The 12,581-nt window shown below is 35.8% G+C and overlaps 1 protein-coding gene across 2 annotated transcripts; it reads right to left on the bottom strand.

Moving 5' to 3' along the window:
- Positions 1–1,773: 1,773 nt before the first annotated feature.
- LOC111782734 (beta-galactosidase 8) lies at positions 1,774–9,308 on the bottom strand. 2 transcript variants are annotated; one of them, XM_023663527.2, is made up of 20 exons: positions 9,153–9,308; positions 8,727–8,903; positions 8,541–8,636; positions 8,162–8,274; positions 7,957–8,023; positions 7,765–7,857; positions 7,377–7,520; positions 7,154–7,242; positions 6,942–7,047; positions 6,736–6,823; positions 6,372–6,490; positions 5,205–5,366; positions 4,819–5,021; positions 4,604–4,713; positions 4,389–4,498; positions 4,128–4,241; positions 3,842–3,943; positions 2,659–2,867; positions 2,249–2,582; positions 1,774–2,162 (listed from the first exon to the last, which is right to left on the bottom strand). In XM_023663527.2, exons 2-20 carry the CDS (start codon positions 8,892–8,894, stop codon positions 2,055–2,057), a joined length of 2,535 nt encoding a protein of 844 aa, XP_023519295.2. In that variant the 5' UTR covers positions 8,895–8,903; positions 9,153–9,308; the 3' UTR covers positions 1,774–2,054. The 2 variants fall into 2 exon arrangements, with proteins under 2 accessions (XP_023519295.2, XP_086976936.1); XM_087120810.1 differs by lacking the exons at positions 1,774–2,162; positions 2,249–2,582 and having other exon boundaries at positions 2,655–2,867.
- Positions 9,309–12,581: the final 3,273 nt, after the last annotated feature.

The following is a 12,581-nucleotide window of genomic DNA, read 5'->3' as shown; positions in this document are numbered from 1 at the left end:
TAGTTTCTACAAAGTATTTAGTAACGGCCGTCGTGTGTTTTACGAATTTTAATATCCGTTTGTGTTATGGTGTATAAATCCAAATTTTAAAAATAGATTATCAAAATATTGTATATCAACTTGAACAAGTACACATGCAAAACAAATCATCAAAGTACGTTTTAAGTTTGAAACTCCTGAAAACAAATCACCACCTCGAACAAAGTGGTGCTTGTGTGAGGGGGGAACCCTCTATTTTTCAATTGGGTTGGGACGTGAGATTATCCAATTTTTTTAATTATTTAAAAAATTTACCATGTTACTTTAATAACTAAAATTTCATAAAACTCAAATATCAGAGTTTCATAAGTTACACCGTTAAAAATGTTAAATATTTTTAATCTTCATACAAATCTTAATAATAGGGTAGAGTTGAGTTGGGTTGAGTTGAGCTGAATTGTGAACTCTATTTTCGAGTTGGTTGAGTCAACTCGACCAAAGAAGTTCTAACTCGAGAACTCAACCAATTTTCGATTTTCCAAAAATTCAACTCAACCTAAAAAAAAAAAATCTAATCCGATTGTGGGTAGCCCACCACATATTGTTCTCCGTATACCTTGAAGATCTCCCAGACTTCATCTTTAAATCTCGAGCACCTTTCTCCAATCATCATATTAATAGAGATTGTTTTTCTTACTTATATACCCATGATCTTCTCTTTAATTAGCCAATGCACGGCTCCAACAATTCCCAGCAATCCTCCCATCGAATAAAACATATCATTGAACCTCCCTTGACAACTCCTTCTCTGGAGACCTCGAACAAAATGCACTATTGAGCCTCCTCTTAAACAACCATTTATAGGTCTAATTGAGATCTATCACAAATCTTCTCTACGACTATACCTTCTAAGCTCACAACTTCTTTGTTCTAGACACTTGAAGATTTCATTAACATGGCTAATTAAGACAAAAGTAAGATTAGTATGATCTTGTTCACTTTGAACATAAACTCTGACTTAGCTTTTGACTTTTCCAAACTACCTCAAACCAATGAAGATAGTGTCCATAATTTAGTAGAATGGAAACAATTCAAAGCAACCTAAACGAAGCATTGTGGATTTAGAGAGGTAGCAAGTTAGAATAAGAAACAAACAAAAACCGTTACATATTGAGATGCGCATCTTATCTTGATAATACTTTGATACGACCAACTTTATAATTTGTAAGTGGGGTGTCATAATACTTAATATCTTCGTATAAATTCGTTAATTGAAAATATTAATATTTTACCACGTGATCTATAAGCAACTCGATATGAATCTTGAGTGAGCTATGAACTCTTATTTTTGAAGAGTCTGTTCTTTGATTTGCATGATTGGGAATGATTTTTATATACGATTTAATATGTGTGTCATTTTGAAGACTTTGACCAAATAAAGAACTGAACACATTTTCTAAGGTTCGACATTTTTTAAGGTTTTGAACACAAACTTCGAAGTTTAAGAATTAAATTTATAATTTAATATTTTTATTACCGTAAGAAGTTGGAGATCTAGAATTTTTTTCTCCGGTTAAATTCTAAGTTGCAGTTTTATATCAGTCTAACTTTTGAAGTGCAAAAACATTCCAGATTTCATAGACAAAATTTAGAGCAATACTTCTACCAATTTTAAATTTGTCAAATATTTATTAAACACAAAAACAGACAAGTTCACCTAATTATCCTAATACTTATAACTTAACCTAATAATAATAATAATAATAATTACAGATAGAAAGCAGAAGGCCAAAATTTGAGAAGCATATAAATCTCCATTAGAATTTAAGAGATTTCAGTGTCTCCCCATAAGTCACCTTTATTGTTAATACAGATTGATCAAGTTTGATGGCATTTATTTGCCTTCTGCAAGAAATAATGCACCAAATTGTGATCATTTTTCCTGTTCTTTCTTACTCCTTTTACTATTTTTTTTTTCTTTTAGTTGTCTCTATTCCTCTACTTATAGAAGGAATTAGACATAACGTTTCAAATTTACCCAATGAAGAGCAGTATTAGGTATAGTTGGTACCTCGTTAGTGACAAGAGGCTTCCACAGCTAAGCTCTTTGTTTTTCCTCTACAAGGATCGCCCAACGCTTCAATCGAAACTTGAACGCTACAACTTTTTGATCCAATGCAAGCCTGTGTTGATAATTAAGCATCAATCAGTAAAATCCAATTCTACATATGCACAGAAAAATCATTGTGTCTGGAAATAAATATAAGACCTTTTGTACAATGGAGAGTGCATTTTGGCTGCTGCATTGGCCGTGGCTAAAGCTCCCACAAGTTCCATGAGGAGTGCCAAAACTTGCAAATTTTATGGAAGAAATGACCTGATTGGGTGATGGGCACTCTAGAGAGAGTACAGGTCCTGTTTTCTGTATGTTTGAGTCAGAGCTCCACATATCTATAGGTGGTGGGTGAGACTCAGATACATGAGAACACAAAGATTCGATCTGTTTCGATGCAAACGACAATCGAGTCGGGTCGCTGCCAATTTCCTCGAAAAGTACTAAGGTGTTGCCGGTTGGCTTCAACCATGATCGCGGCACATGGTATCTGAGAGTCAGGAAGATGAGATATAAGGACTTTGGAAATAATTCGGAAGCCTTAGCCTCAAGTTGTGACAACTTACAATGTTTGTGATGGTTTGCCACAGTTTTTAAGGCATTTGTTTGCGCTATAGGCTCCTTTGTAATTGCAAGATGCAGTACATTGACCGGAGGCAGTATAAGATGGCCAATAACGGCCAATGCTTTGTCCGTTTATCCATGCCTCACCTTTTCCAAACCCTGTGAAGTCTAGAGCAACTGGGTCGCTACCAGCAGGGGCATCAAATGTGGTCTGAATCAACAGATACTGCACTTGTCAGTGTCAAGAAAGCCAATAGCTCAATCTAAAAGTACTTTGTTTTTTTCTCCCCTCTTGGAAGTAATTGTAAGATAGATTCCCTGTAAGTAGTTCAAAGATTAGAAACAATGGGCAAACGCAAGAAATCAAGACACTCTTTGTGAGATCCCACATCGGTTGGAGAAGGAAACGAATCATTCTTTATAAGGGTATGGAAACTTCTCCTTAGCTGACGTGTTTAAAACCTTGAGGGGAAGTTCAGAAGAGAAAGCCGAAAGAGGACAATATCTGCTAGTGGTGGGCTTGAGCTGTTACAAATGGGGTCAGAGCCAGACACCGAGTGATGTGCCAGCGAGGAGGCTGAGCCCTAAAGGGGGTTGGACACAAGGCGGTGGTGCCAACAAGGATGTTGGGCACCGAGGGGGGTGGATTGGGGGTCCCACATTGATTGGAGAAGGGAACGAGTGCCAGCATGGACGCTGGGTCTCGAAGGGGGGTGGATTGTGAGATTCCACATCGGTTGGAGAGGGGAATAAAACATTTTTTATAAGGGAGAGGACCTAGGAGAGGCGTTTTAAAACTTTGAGGGGAAGCTCGAAAGGGAAAGCCCAAAGAGGACAATATCTGCTAGCGGTGGGCTTCGACTCTTCCAAGCTATAGCAAATTCTAATGCATACTTGATAAGATGATAAAATGTTAAAATGGATGCAAATGTCTTAGCAGAACAACATCAAGACCATATTAAACTTGTATAAGAAGTATCTTCGAGCCTTGTCAGGTTTAATATTTCAGAAGTCATAAGCATCACACCTAAGTTTTGTTTAAAGATACTCTTCCAAGCTAAAGCAAATTCTAATGAATGCTTTTCTCCTCATTTTCCAAAAAATTATTGCTTCATACATTCTGTAATAGGAACCAACTCTCACAATTTTCATATTCTTATTGCTTCATACATGAAATAACCATACCTTGTACCAAGTCAAAGGTTTATTCTTAGGCAAGCTAGGTTGTGAAAGCCATTGTGAAGAACTGCCACTCGACAGACCTAAATCTTCACCTTTAAGTCCAATCTGCCATGACAAAAACAAAAGAAAGGTGAAATTATAACATCCAAGCGTATGAAAGAAACTAAACAAAAAAAAAAAAAAACTAAACCATCGTATAATGACTTAATTCTTTTCTTTTCTTTTTCCCCTCTTTTTGGATTAGATAATATAAAGACAATTCAACTTCAGGATGTTTGAAGAAAGCAACCTGATACGTCCACTGTCCCGAAGAGAGATCAACAGTGATGCTATTTTTTTGGCTTTCCAGTTTTACCGGACCTGTGACCCCTGCACCTCTCTTCTCAAAAAATGCTCCATAATTCTGATAGATTGCATTTTAGATTTGGTCAGTTGAAAATATTTTGTATCAGACACTAAAAATGTTATAGTTTTCCGTCCAACAAAAGAATTCGCATTGCTCTAAGTTTTTAAGATGCAAGCAAACAAATTTTATAAAGTGGAGCAGAACCTGAAGTCCTACTGTCAAACTCAGGAGGTCAATTGTATTTCTCCCAGGTACCATTGTAATGGGGATCTCCAAAGAAACCTTAGAATTATCACCACTACCTCTTCCACTTCCTATTAAGCGATTCAAACAGCACCCATAAAGCAGCCATTGGAACAATGCAGGAACGATTATAAAGCCATTGAAATGCATCGATACAAATAATTAATTCCAATCACCTGCCAGTTTTCCATTAATGAAAACATGTAGAGCATGGCCAAGGGAATCCACATGGAGGACTGTTTCAGATCCATTTTCAAGGAAAGGTTCGTCACCTTTTATATCAGTGCTGCCAAATAGCAGTAGCAAAAGTTGACAAAATTATTTTAAGAAATTGGTTAGCAGTCCATTAAAATAAAGAAACTGAAGATTTGATAATCAATATAATATATACCTTAAGGAGTACCACAAGTAATCGCTTTTATCTGCTGTAGTATTTATTTGCTCTGAAAGTCCAAGTTTCGCAAAAGAATTATTCTTTGTGATACCTACTGGTTCCTCTATCCAACTCCAACCGGAGTCGAATGCTTCAGAAGCACTAACATCAACTTTCAAAGGTTGGTTTGAAAAAGATGACCTCATTGTTACCGAATTAATCTGTCACAAAATGAGGTACACTTCATTTATGCAACTATTCGGCTAACAGAAAATAAAAGAGAAATAGAATTGAAAAGAAATTTTTATCACTTGGCCAGAGCACCAAAACATAGGTCACAAAGATAGATAGAATTTTAGTTTCAACCAGACTATAAATACATTTTCTGGGAAGAAAACAGTAACCTTTGCAGTATTGAGCACCACATTCTTGCAGTCTGGCAAGATGCTAACGGACCATGCTGGCAAATGATATGAGTTACCATTGAAAGTCACGGTCGCATCAGATTGGGTATTCACGTTAGCCAGGAAAGCAGAACATAGAGAACCGGACTTATAAACTGTCGCCTGAAATTAAAAAGTACAGACAATAACATCTTATAACCCGTCTTTTAGCATCTTAATTTATTGAAAGCAAAGTACACGAAGGAATTTGATCATTGAAGGTTAGAGCACCATTTTACAATTGTGATTGGGACAACTTTTCCTATCTTGGCAATTTCTACGAGTAGGTTTTCTGACTTTCTTTATCATACATTTTGGTGAATATTTTCGCGAGGTTGCATGTTAAACTAAAGCCAGAAATAATAGCTCTTTCGTATATGACGTCAAATTATAATTCTTTTCCCTACTAAAAGGAATCCAAACTAAACTTGTGCATTTCATCACCAATTAATCTATTGGATAAGCTTTTGATAATTCTAAGATGAAAAGAGAAGACATTTTTACTGCACAATCCCACCACTGGTGTGATATGACTAGCCAAACAACTTCTGAAGTTTTTTCTTGATCCTATAGATAGTTATAATTTTTGTTACAACTTTTATTCCTCTTTTCAAAACTTGAAAGTTTTGTTATGAACGTGGCTGCAATTACAATTATATCCCAGAAAAGGGACAAAAAACTTTAAAGTGGTTTTATAGATGATTTTGGGCCAAATTAGCTAGAATATACGTCTAATGAGTTCAAATCCAGACCATTAATAGAGAAATTGAACGAACATAACATTAAAAAAATACTACCATTACTTTAAGTCAAATCTCCTAGGATGGTTAAATGACAACTAATTACTGTATTTCAGGGAGTGTACCAGAGAGCCCATAATGCTTGCCGTAAGAGTAGGGGATGATCGAGAACAAATAGGCACTGCTTTACGTCCATTCGATCAAAGGGATATAGTTATGCTAAGTTAAGCTATGGTCTCAGGCAATTGTAATAGCGTCTTCACATTACTATGCTTAGGCGCACTGATATAGTTCTCTTTCGTACTTATAATGAATTCTACATGGAATTAGAGAAAAAACAGAATCTGTCCACTCTTAACAGGAATAAACGGTAATGGGAATAACCAACCTCCAAGTTTTGACCAAGAGAACTAACTGCGGGTTCTGTGCTCACTAATGCATTTTCGCACATCTTTATAGCTTTATGGACTTCCCTCAAGTGACCCCACTTAGGTTGCCTTACCAATCCTGTGCAATAGAAGAACGATCGTATAAAAGAGACGTAGGTTGTAATGAATTTGGATGATTTGTATATTCATATCATGATTGAAATTCACAGCCTGACTATAAGTTCAACAACCATCTTCATTCTTTACACAAAATTTCAAATTATAATTGCAAGTGCTGAGAAGATATTCGGATCATTATAACCAATCAATTAAGGAATAAGAAGCCCGAAAGACTAGTGAATTTTTAATAGACAGAAACCATACCGTACTCATCTATAGGGGCATCATAATCATAACTAGTAGCAATAAACGGTCCACCAGTAGTCCTGCCAAAGTTTGTCCCACCATGGTACTGTATAAGAGAAAATAAAGCAAAACTGAGACCATGAATCACGGGCTCATTCTTTTCGAGGAAGCCTAAATAATTGAATTATTCTGTCAACCACAATGAGAACTTCACAAGTGAGTACCATGTAGTAATTCTGGAAAGTTCCACCATTTTGGTAAAAGCGTGCCACAGCAAATGCAAGATCTTCCACGGGTCTGTATGGCGAGGCTCCACCAAATGAAAGAAACCTAGGATAAAACAATCTAAATTGTGAAGGTAAATTGACTCGGGAGTAACTAAAAAGTCACATTAATGCAATGAAAAATTGCTGGAATCAGTAAATGGACAGTCTACCATCCACTCCAGTTCTCAGTCCACATTTTGGGCTTATTCTTAGAATTTGGAGTGAATTGATCACAGTAAAATCCATTGCATGTGTTAATCTGCAAGTCAAATGACAAGCACGGGAAAATTATAAAAAATAAGGTTAGTTTATATTCAATTAAAAATTGACGTAGTTGTAATTTATAGCTAGACGGTGTTCAATTTATGGTCAAGACAAGGAAAGATTTCTCACAATAGGATCGGGGGCATCAGGTTGGTTGCACATAACCCAAGGAACTCCCGTGTTCAAAGACGTAGCCATGGTTGCGGCCCATTGGACATAGGATTTAGCAGCAGACCCATAATGAGACTGAATGTTTCCATATTCATTTTCAATCTGTTTATAGAAGAAAAGCAGCCATTTTATTAACCTTCAACATACTTTCACTCCAGATAAACAGTGGTTCAAGTAATAATGGTTTGTCATTATTATTCAAATATGCTGAAGACACCGTCACAGAACATGTGTGAGTAAAAACCAGAAATTGTTTTTGGAAATATGTATATATTATATGTACTTCCATTTCTGTTCAAATGGAAAGGGGGGAAGGGAGAAATTGAACAAAATACATGAAATCCACCTGAGATAAAATAACTGGTCCGCCCTGGGATGCATATAATTTCTCCTGCTTCAATACATCAACAATCTTGGCCGTAAATCGCTTCATTTCAGCCTATCCAGAACCATAGGTACTGATTTCTTAATATGTGGATAAACAAAATCACTAGCGCAGCAAAAAGCAGAGTACCGAAATGGGAAAGTAATATCTAACCTTGAATGGTTCATTATCTGTTCGGAACTCAATGCCAGGTATGAAATGCAACCAAACTGGAAATCCTCTGTTTTTACATCAAACAGTTTTGAGGAAGTAAGTGAAATAGAAAGATGTTATTGGCGTTGCACGAAAGGAGAAGGGTAAAAGAAAACACAGAGAGAACGGAAATGGAAAGAAGCTAACGATTTGAGAATAAACGCACCCGTAATTCCATTCCGCGCACACATAAGGACCAATTCGTACATGTACATATAGACCAGCAGCTCCTACCAGCTTTATGAATTTAACTAAATCGTTTCTTCCCTCGAAGTCATACTGTTGATTAAGAAAGCGCAACATTTTATATATTAATCATATAAAAATGAACAATAACTGTCCACTGTTTGGCAGGCGAGAAAGTGTAAGAAGACGGAAAAGATGATAACAAAAGGTAGGTTCCATCCATCGCATTGAGCTTTTTCAAGAGACTAAAAACACAACTCAACAGTAAACAGATCTCTCGATTATCATCTAATCCAACGAAACGAATTCCTAGGAACCAAGACGTAGCTCTTGGATCGATAAATCGCAAAAAAAAGTACCTGGTTTCGAACCGGTTCATGTAGATTCCAGAAAACATAAGTTTCAATTACATCCAAACCTCCATCCTTAGATTTCTGAATAAGGCCCGGCCACATCTGCAAATTCCAGAAACCACGACCGGATTCAGATATAAAAATCCTCAGAGCAAGAACAACTTCAAAGTGTCAAAAATAAAGGAGACAAACCTCAGGAGTGCTGCGAGGATAGTGAATGGATCCAGAAACCAACACTCTCCGTTCGCCATCAATCACCAACGCCCGATGATCGTACGTCACATTCGCAGCAAGCGAAAACGAGTCTAAAACACCAAAAACTACCAAAACAACCACAACCGCAAATCGAACTCCCCTCATTGCTAAAATCTAATCCAAAACAAGAAGAATTTCACAAAGAGAACAAAATCCAGAAGTACATATACATCACCAACAAGCATAAATTTCCATTTCTGAACTAGCTTCCACTTCCATTAACAAACACACACACTAAACAGTTTCATCAATAGCAAATATTGCTTCGCCGATTAGTATAAGGAAGAACAGAAACCATAGAAAAAAACAGAGATTAGCATTAGCGTGAAGCAAACTAATCTAGAGAGAAAGGAAACACGCTACCAGTTGATGCTTTGAAGTTCGTAGCCGATGCAAATCACCTCTTCTCGTTCTCGCTCTTGTTCTCGTTTCTCTCTCTACTGTAACTGGATTTTGGTCTCACTCAGTATTTTGTAATAATCTCTAACTGAACGTTGCCGCCTGGATTACTTACTGTCATAGAAGAAACGAACAGTACTGCTCAGAGGGAGAATCCAGTGCGAGCGACTCTATGGAATTTGGTGGTCCGCTTACTGCTCGATTTCTGCCACGTGGCTGTTGCGTAAGAATGGATGAAACTATAACTTTGCATGCTTATTTATAGGGGAGAGATTTCTCAACCTATGTATGTTTTTAGTTTTTTTTTTTTTTTTTTAATTTTATAAATAAAATATGATTTCCTCTAACGTCACCGTGTCGCAGGTGAACGTTGGAGTCGTGAGGTTCTAAATATGAATTCCGAATCCTTATCCTAATGGTTGACCTCCTAACATAGAAGATGCATGGACATGTCGGGTCATCAGGTATCGAATCCGGATTCTGAATTTTAGGTATGAATCGTTACATTTTTTTTCGAGTACTATATTTTCATTGACGTCTGTATTTTTACATTTTTATTGAATTAATATCGACAAAAAAGATAAATCGACTTATCCTACAAAATCGACTTACAACCAAATATTTACTAATTGAAAAAGGTAGAATGTTTATTTATTAATTTAAATATATATTTTTTAATTTTCAATTTCCAAATATTTATTGATATTTTTAATGTTGTTTTCATCGACATTAATTCGATAGTGATATTTTAATGATATTAAATCGATTTATCCTAAAAAAAATAGACATATCAATGAAATATTTTAAAATTTTTATTTAATAATTAAAAAAAAAACTAAAATCCTAAATTTTTGCAATAAAGTAATATTCAATAATAAATGAAAAAGAAATAAAGAAATTTGAACTACCAATCATAATCTTTTTTTTTTTTTAATTTCTTCTTTACCCCAAAAAAAAAAAAAAAAGAAAAAAAAAAAAAGGGACAATTGTAAAGAACATGCTTTTCTAGAAGGAAGAAAAAGAAAAGGAAAATAAAAGAAAAAGCGAGTAGCATCATCGGGTCGAGTAAACATAGCACAATCTATAGTGTGTGCTCTATCTGACTTTGCTCTGGATCTTCATAACACGGAACTCTTCAAGCAGTCAAAAGTGGACAGATCACGGGAGGTCCAAAAGAGAATTGTTAGATGAAAAAAAAATCCCCTATTCGTTATAGAAGGAAGAGATTTGTATATACGTGATGAAAATTATGTAGTTGTTCTCTATTTGGCTTTGCTCTTGACCTTCGTAAAATAAAACTCTCACAAGCAATCGAGAGTGGATACATCATGGGAGACCCAGAAAAGGATTGTTAGGTGCAAACAAAATCTCACACTCGTTATCGAAGGAAGAGATTTGTACATAAGTGATGAAAATTACGTAGTTGTGTTTTATCTGAGTTTGCCCTCGACTTTCATAAGAGTAAACTCTCACAAACAGTCGAGAGTGGACAGATTACAGGAGGCTCAGAAGAGGGTTGTTAGGTGCAAACAAAATCGCATGCGACTCGAAAAATTCGATCAATCTAATCCAATCTGTACGGTTTTGATTGAGTTTGGTTCAAATAAATAAAAATTTATGTAAATTGAGTTTATTATTTAACAAGTACGATTAAAGTTAAAAAAATTTATGATTCGAACAATTTGATTAGATCTAAAAAAAAGGACTAAATTAATCAAATTCAACTCACGAACACTTCTAATAATTTCAATCGAGCTATGTTTATATTGGTGATTTTTTTTTTTTTTTAGAAAAAAAAAAATCCTGTCGTATCTGAATGGGAATTGAGAGACCAGTTCACATATGCGGGTCTTGATTTTCGGTCGTGTCCGTACAAAATAAAAAATTATGTGTAATTTTCTTTTTTCTTTTTCTTTTATTTTTGTCGGTAAAGATTCTACGGTGGGCCCCACAGACGGTGGTCCAATCAGCATGAGGTGTATTCTGTAAATATCATGCACTCGATACCACACAATTCCCCCACCTTTATTAATTTATTTTATTTTAAAAAATACAGAAGTATATAATTAATCTCATGAGTTATATTTTCCAACAAACTTCTTAATTTGGTTGAGTTATTTGTGAGATTTTTCCGTGTAACGGTTCCACTTAAGTTAGTTATTAAATGTATATTGACGTCATTTTTAAAACGAATAAACCTGAAATTAAAAAATAAATATCTCGGTTTAGGACCCTTCAAAGTAAATATACTTAATAATGTGATAGTGAAAGTGTGATCGAGCATGAGAACAATCTCTCATAGTAGCTAGCATTCCTTCCTTGCCATGACCCTTGCACGTCCTTACCCTTCAAAAGGGACCAATCGACCTATTAGCTTGCTCGAGATAGAACAACTAGCATATGCCTCTATCCAAACCGACAAGCACTGATCGACCACCTTGTGATTGTTAGACGAACATGACTCTCCACAATGGTATGATACTGTCCACTTTGAGTATAAGCTCTCATGACTTTGCTTTGGGCTTCTCGAAAAGGTCTAAAACCAATGGAGATAGTATTCTTTGATTATAAACCCATGATCATTCCCTAAATTAGCCGAGATAAGACTTTCATCCAACAGTGATTAGGCCCAAAATATGACCAACTAGCTTGTAGTTAGTAAAACCAAAACCCTAACCTACCAGCCTATGACTAGAACCAAAACATGAGACAACCAATCTATGTCCTAGCAGTGCAATTAACTCATACCCTTGATAGGTAATTATTACAAATTTCGTGTAAAAAATATTATGTCTTTCACGAGATGAATCTAGTTTTAAGCCTTACAATTAATGTCACGTCTTTGAGAAACAAACTTTATTGTATAAACATAAAGTATAATCAAGGATTAGAATGCTTACCTTAATCTATTATTAACGAAGAGCAAGTATCTCGTTCTAAACAAGAAATTATCTCCTAACTCAAAATACTAAAACTTGCACCAATGTACATTGTACGAAGATATTGAATCCTTGAACCAACTATGAACTAGACCGTTTCTTCCTCTTCGCACAACCTGCGTCTTTGTAGGCGTTCCTCCTCTCCATTCACGGGGATTTATATCGGTGAGACCCGATTAGGACAGTGATGTGCAAAAACTAGCAATAGAGAAGACGATGGAGTATTCGGTGGTGTTACGAAGGTGGTATGGAAAAAACACACTACGTAAGAAAAATCAACCATCTGAAATGACGTACCTACGAAAGAGAAACACATACCTTCAATGGTGTGATTACGAGGGAGGAACACTAGAGAAGAGCGTTTTGCCATAGCAAAGCAGAAACTAACAATATGGAGGTGGCAACACAACGAGCTATCGTTTGCAATCTAGTCAAGAAATCCTCGAACAATCAC

The sequence above is a fragment of the Cucurbita pepo genome, chromosome 20 (genome assembly GCF_057944985.1).
Source record: "Cucurbita pepo subsp. pepo isolate OVF chromosome 20, ASM5794498v1, whole genome shotgun sequence".
NCBI lineage: Eukaryota > Viridiplantae > Streptophyta > Magnoliopsida > Cucurbitales > Cucurbitaceae > Cucurbita > Cucurbita pepo.
Note: the sequence above shows the minus strand (reverse complement) of the source record. Positions and strands in the feature narration are given on the sequence as shown.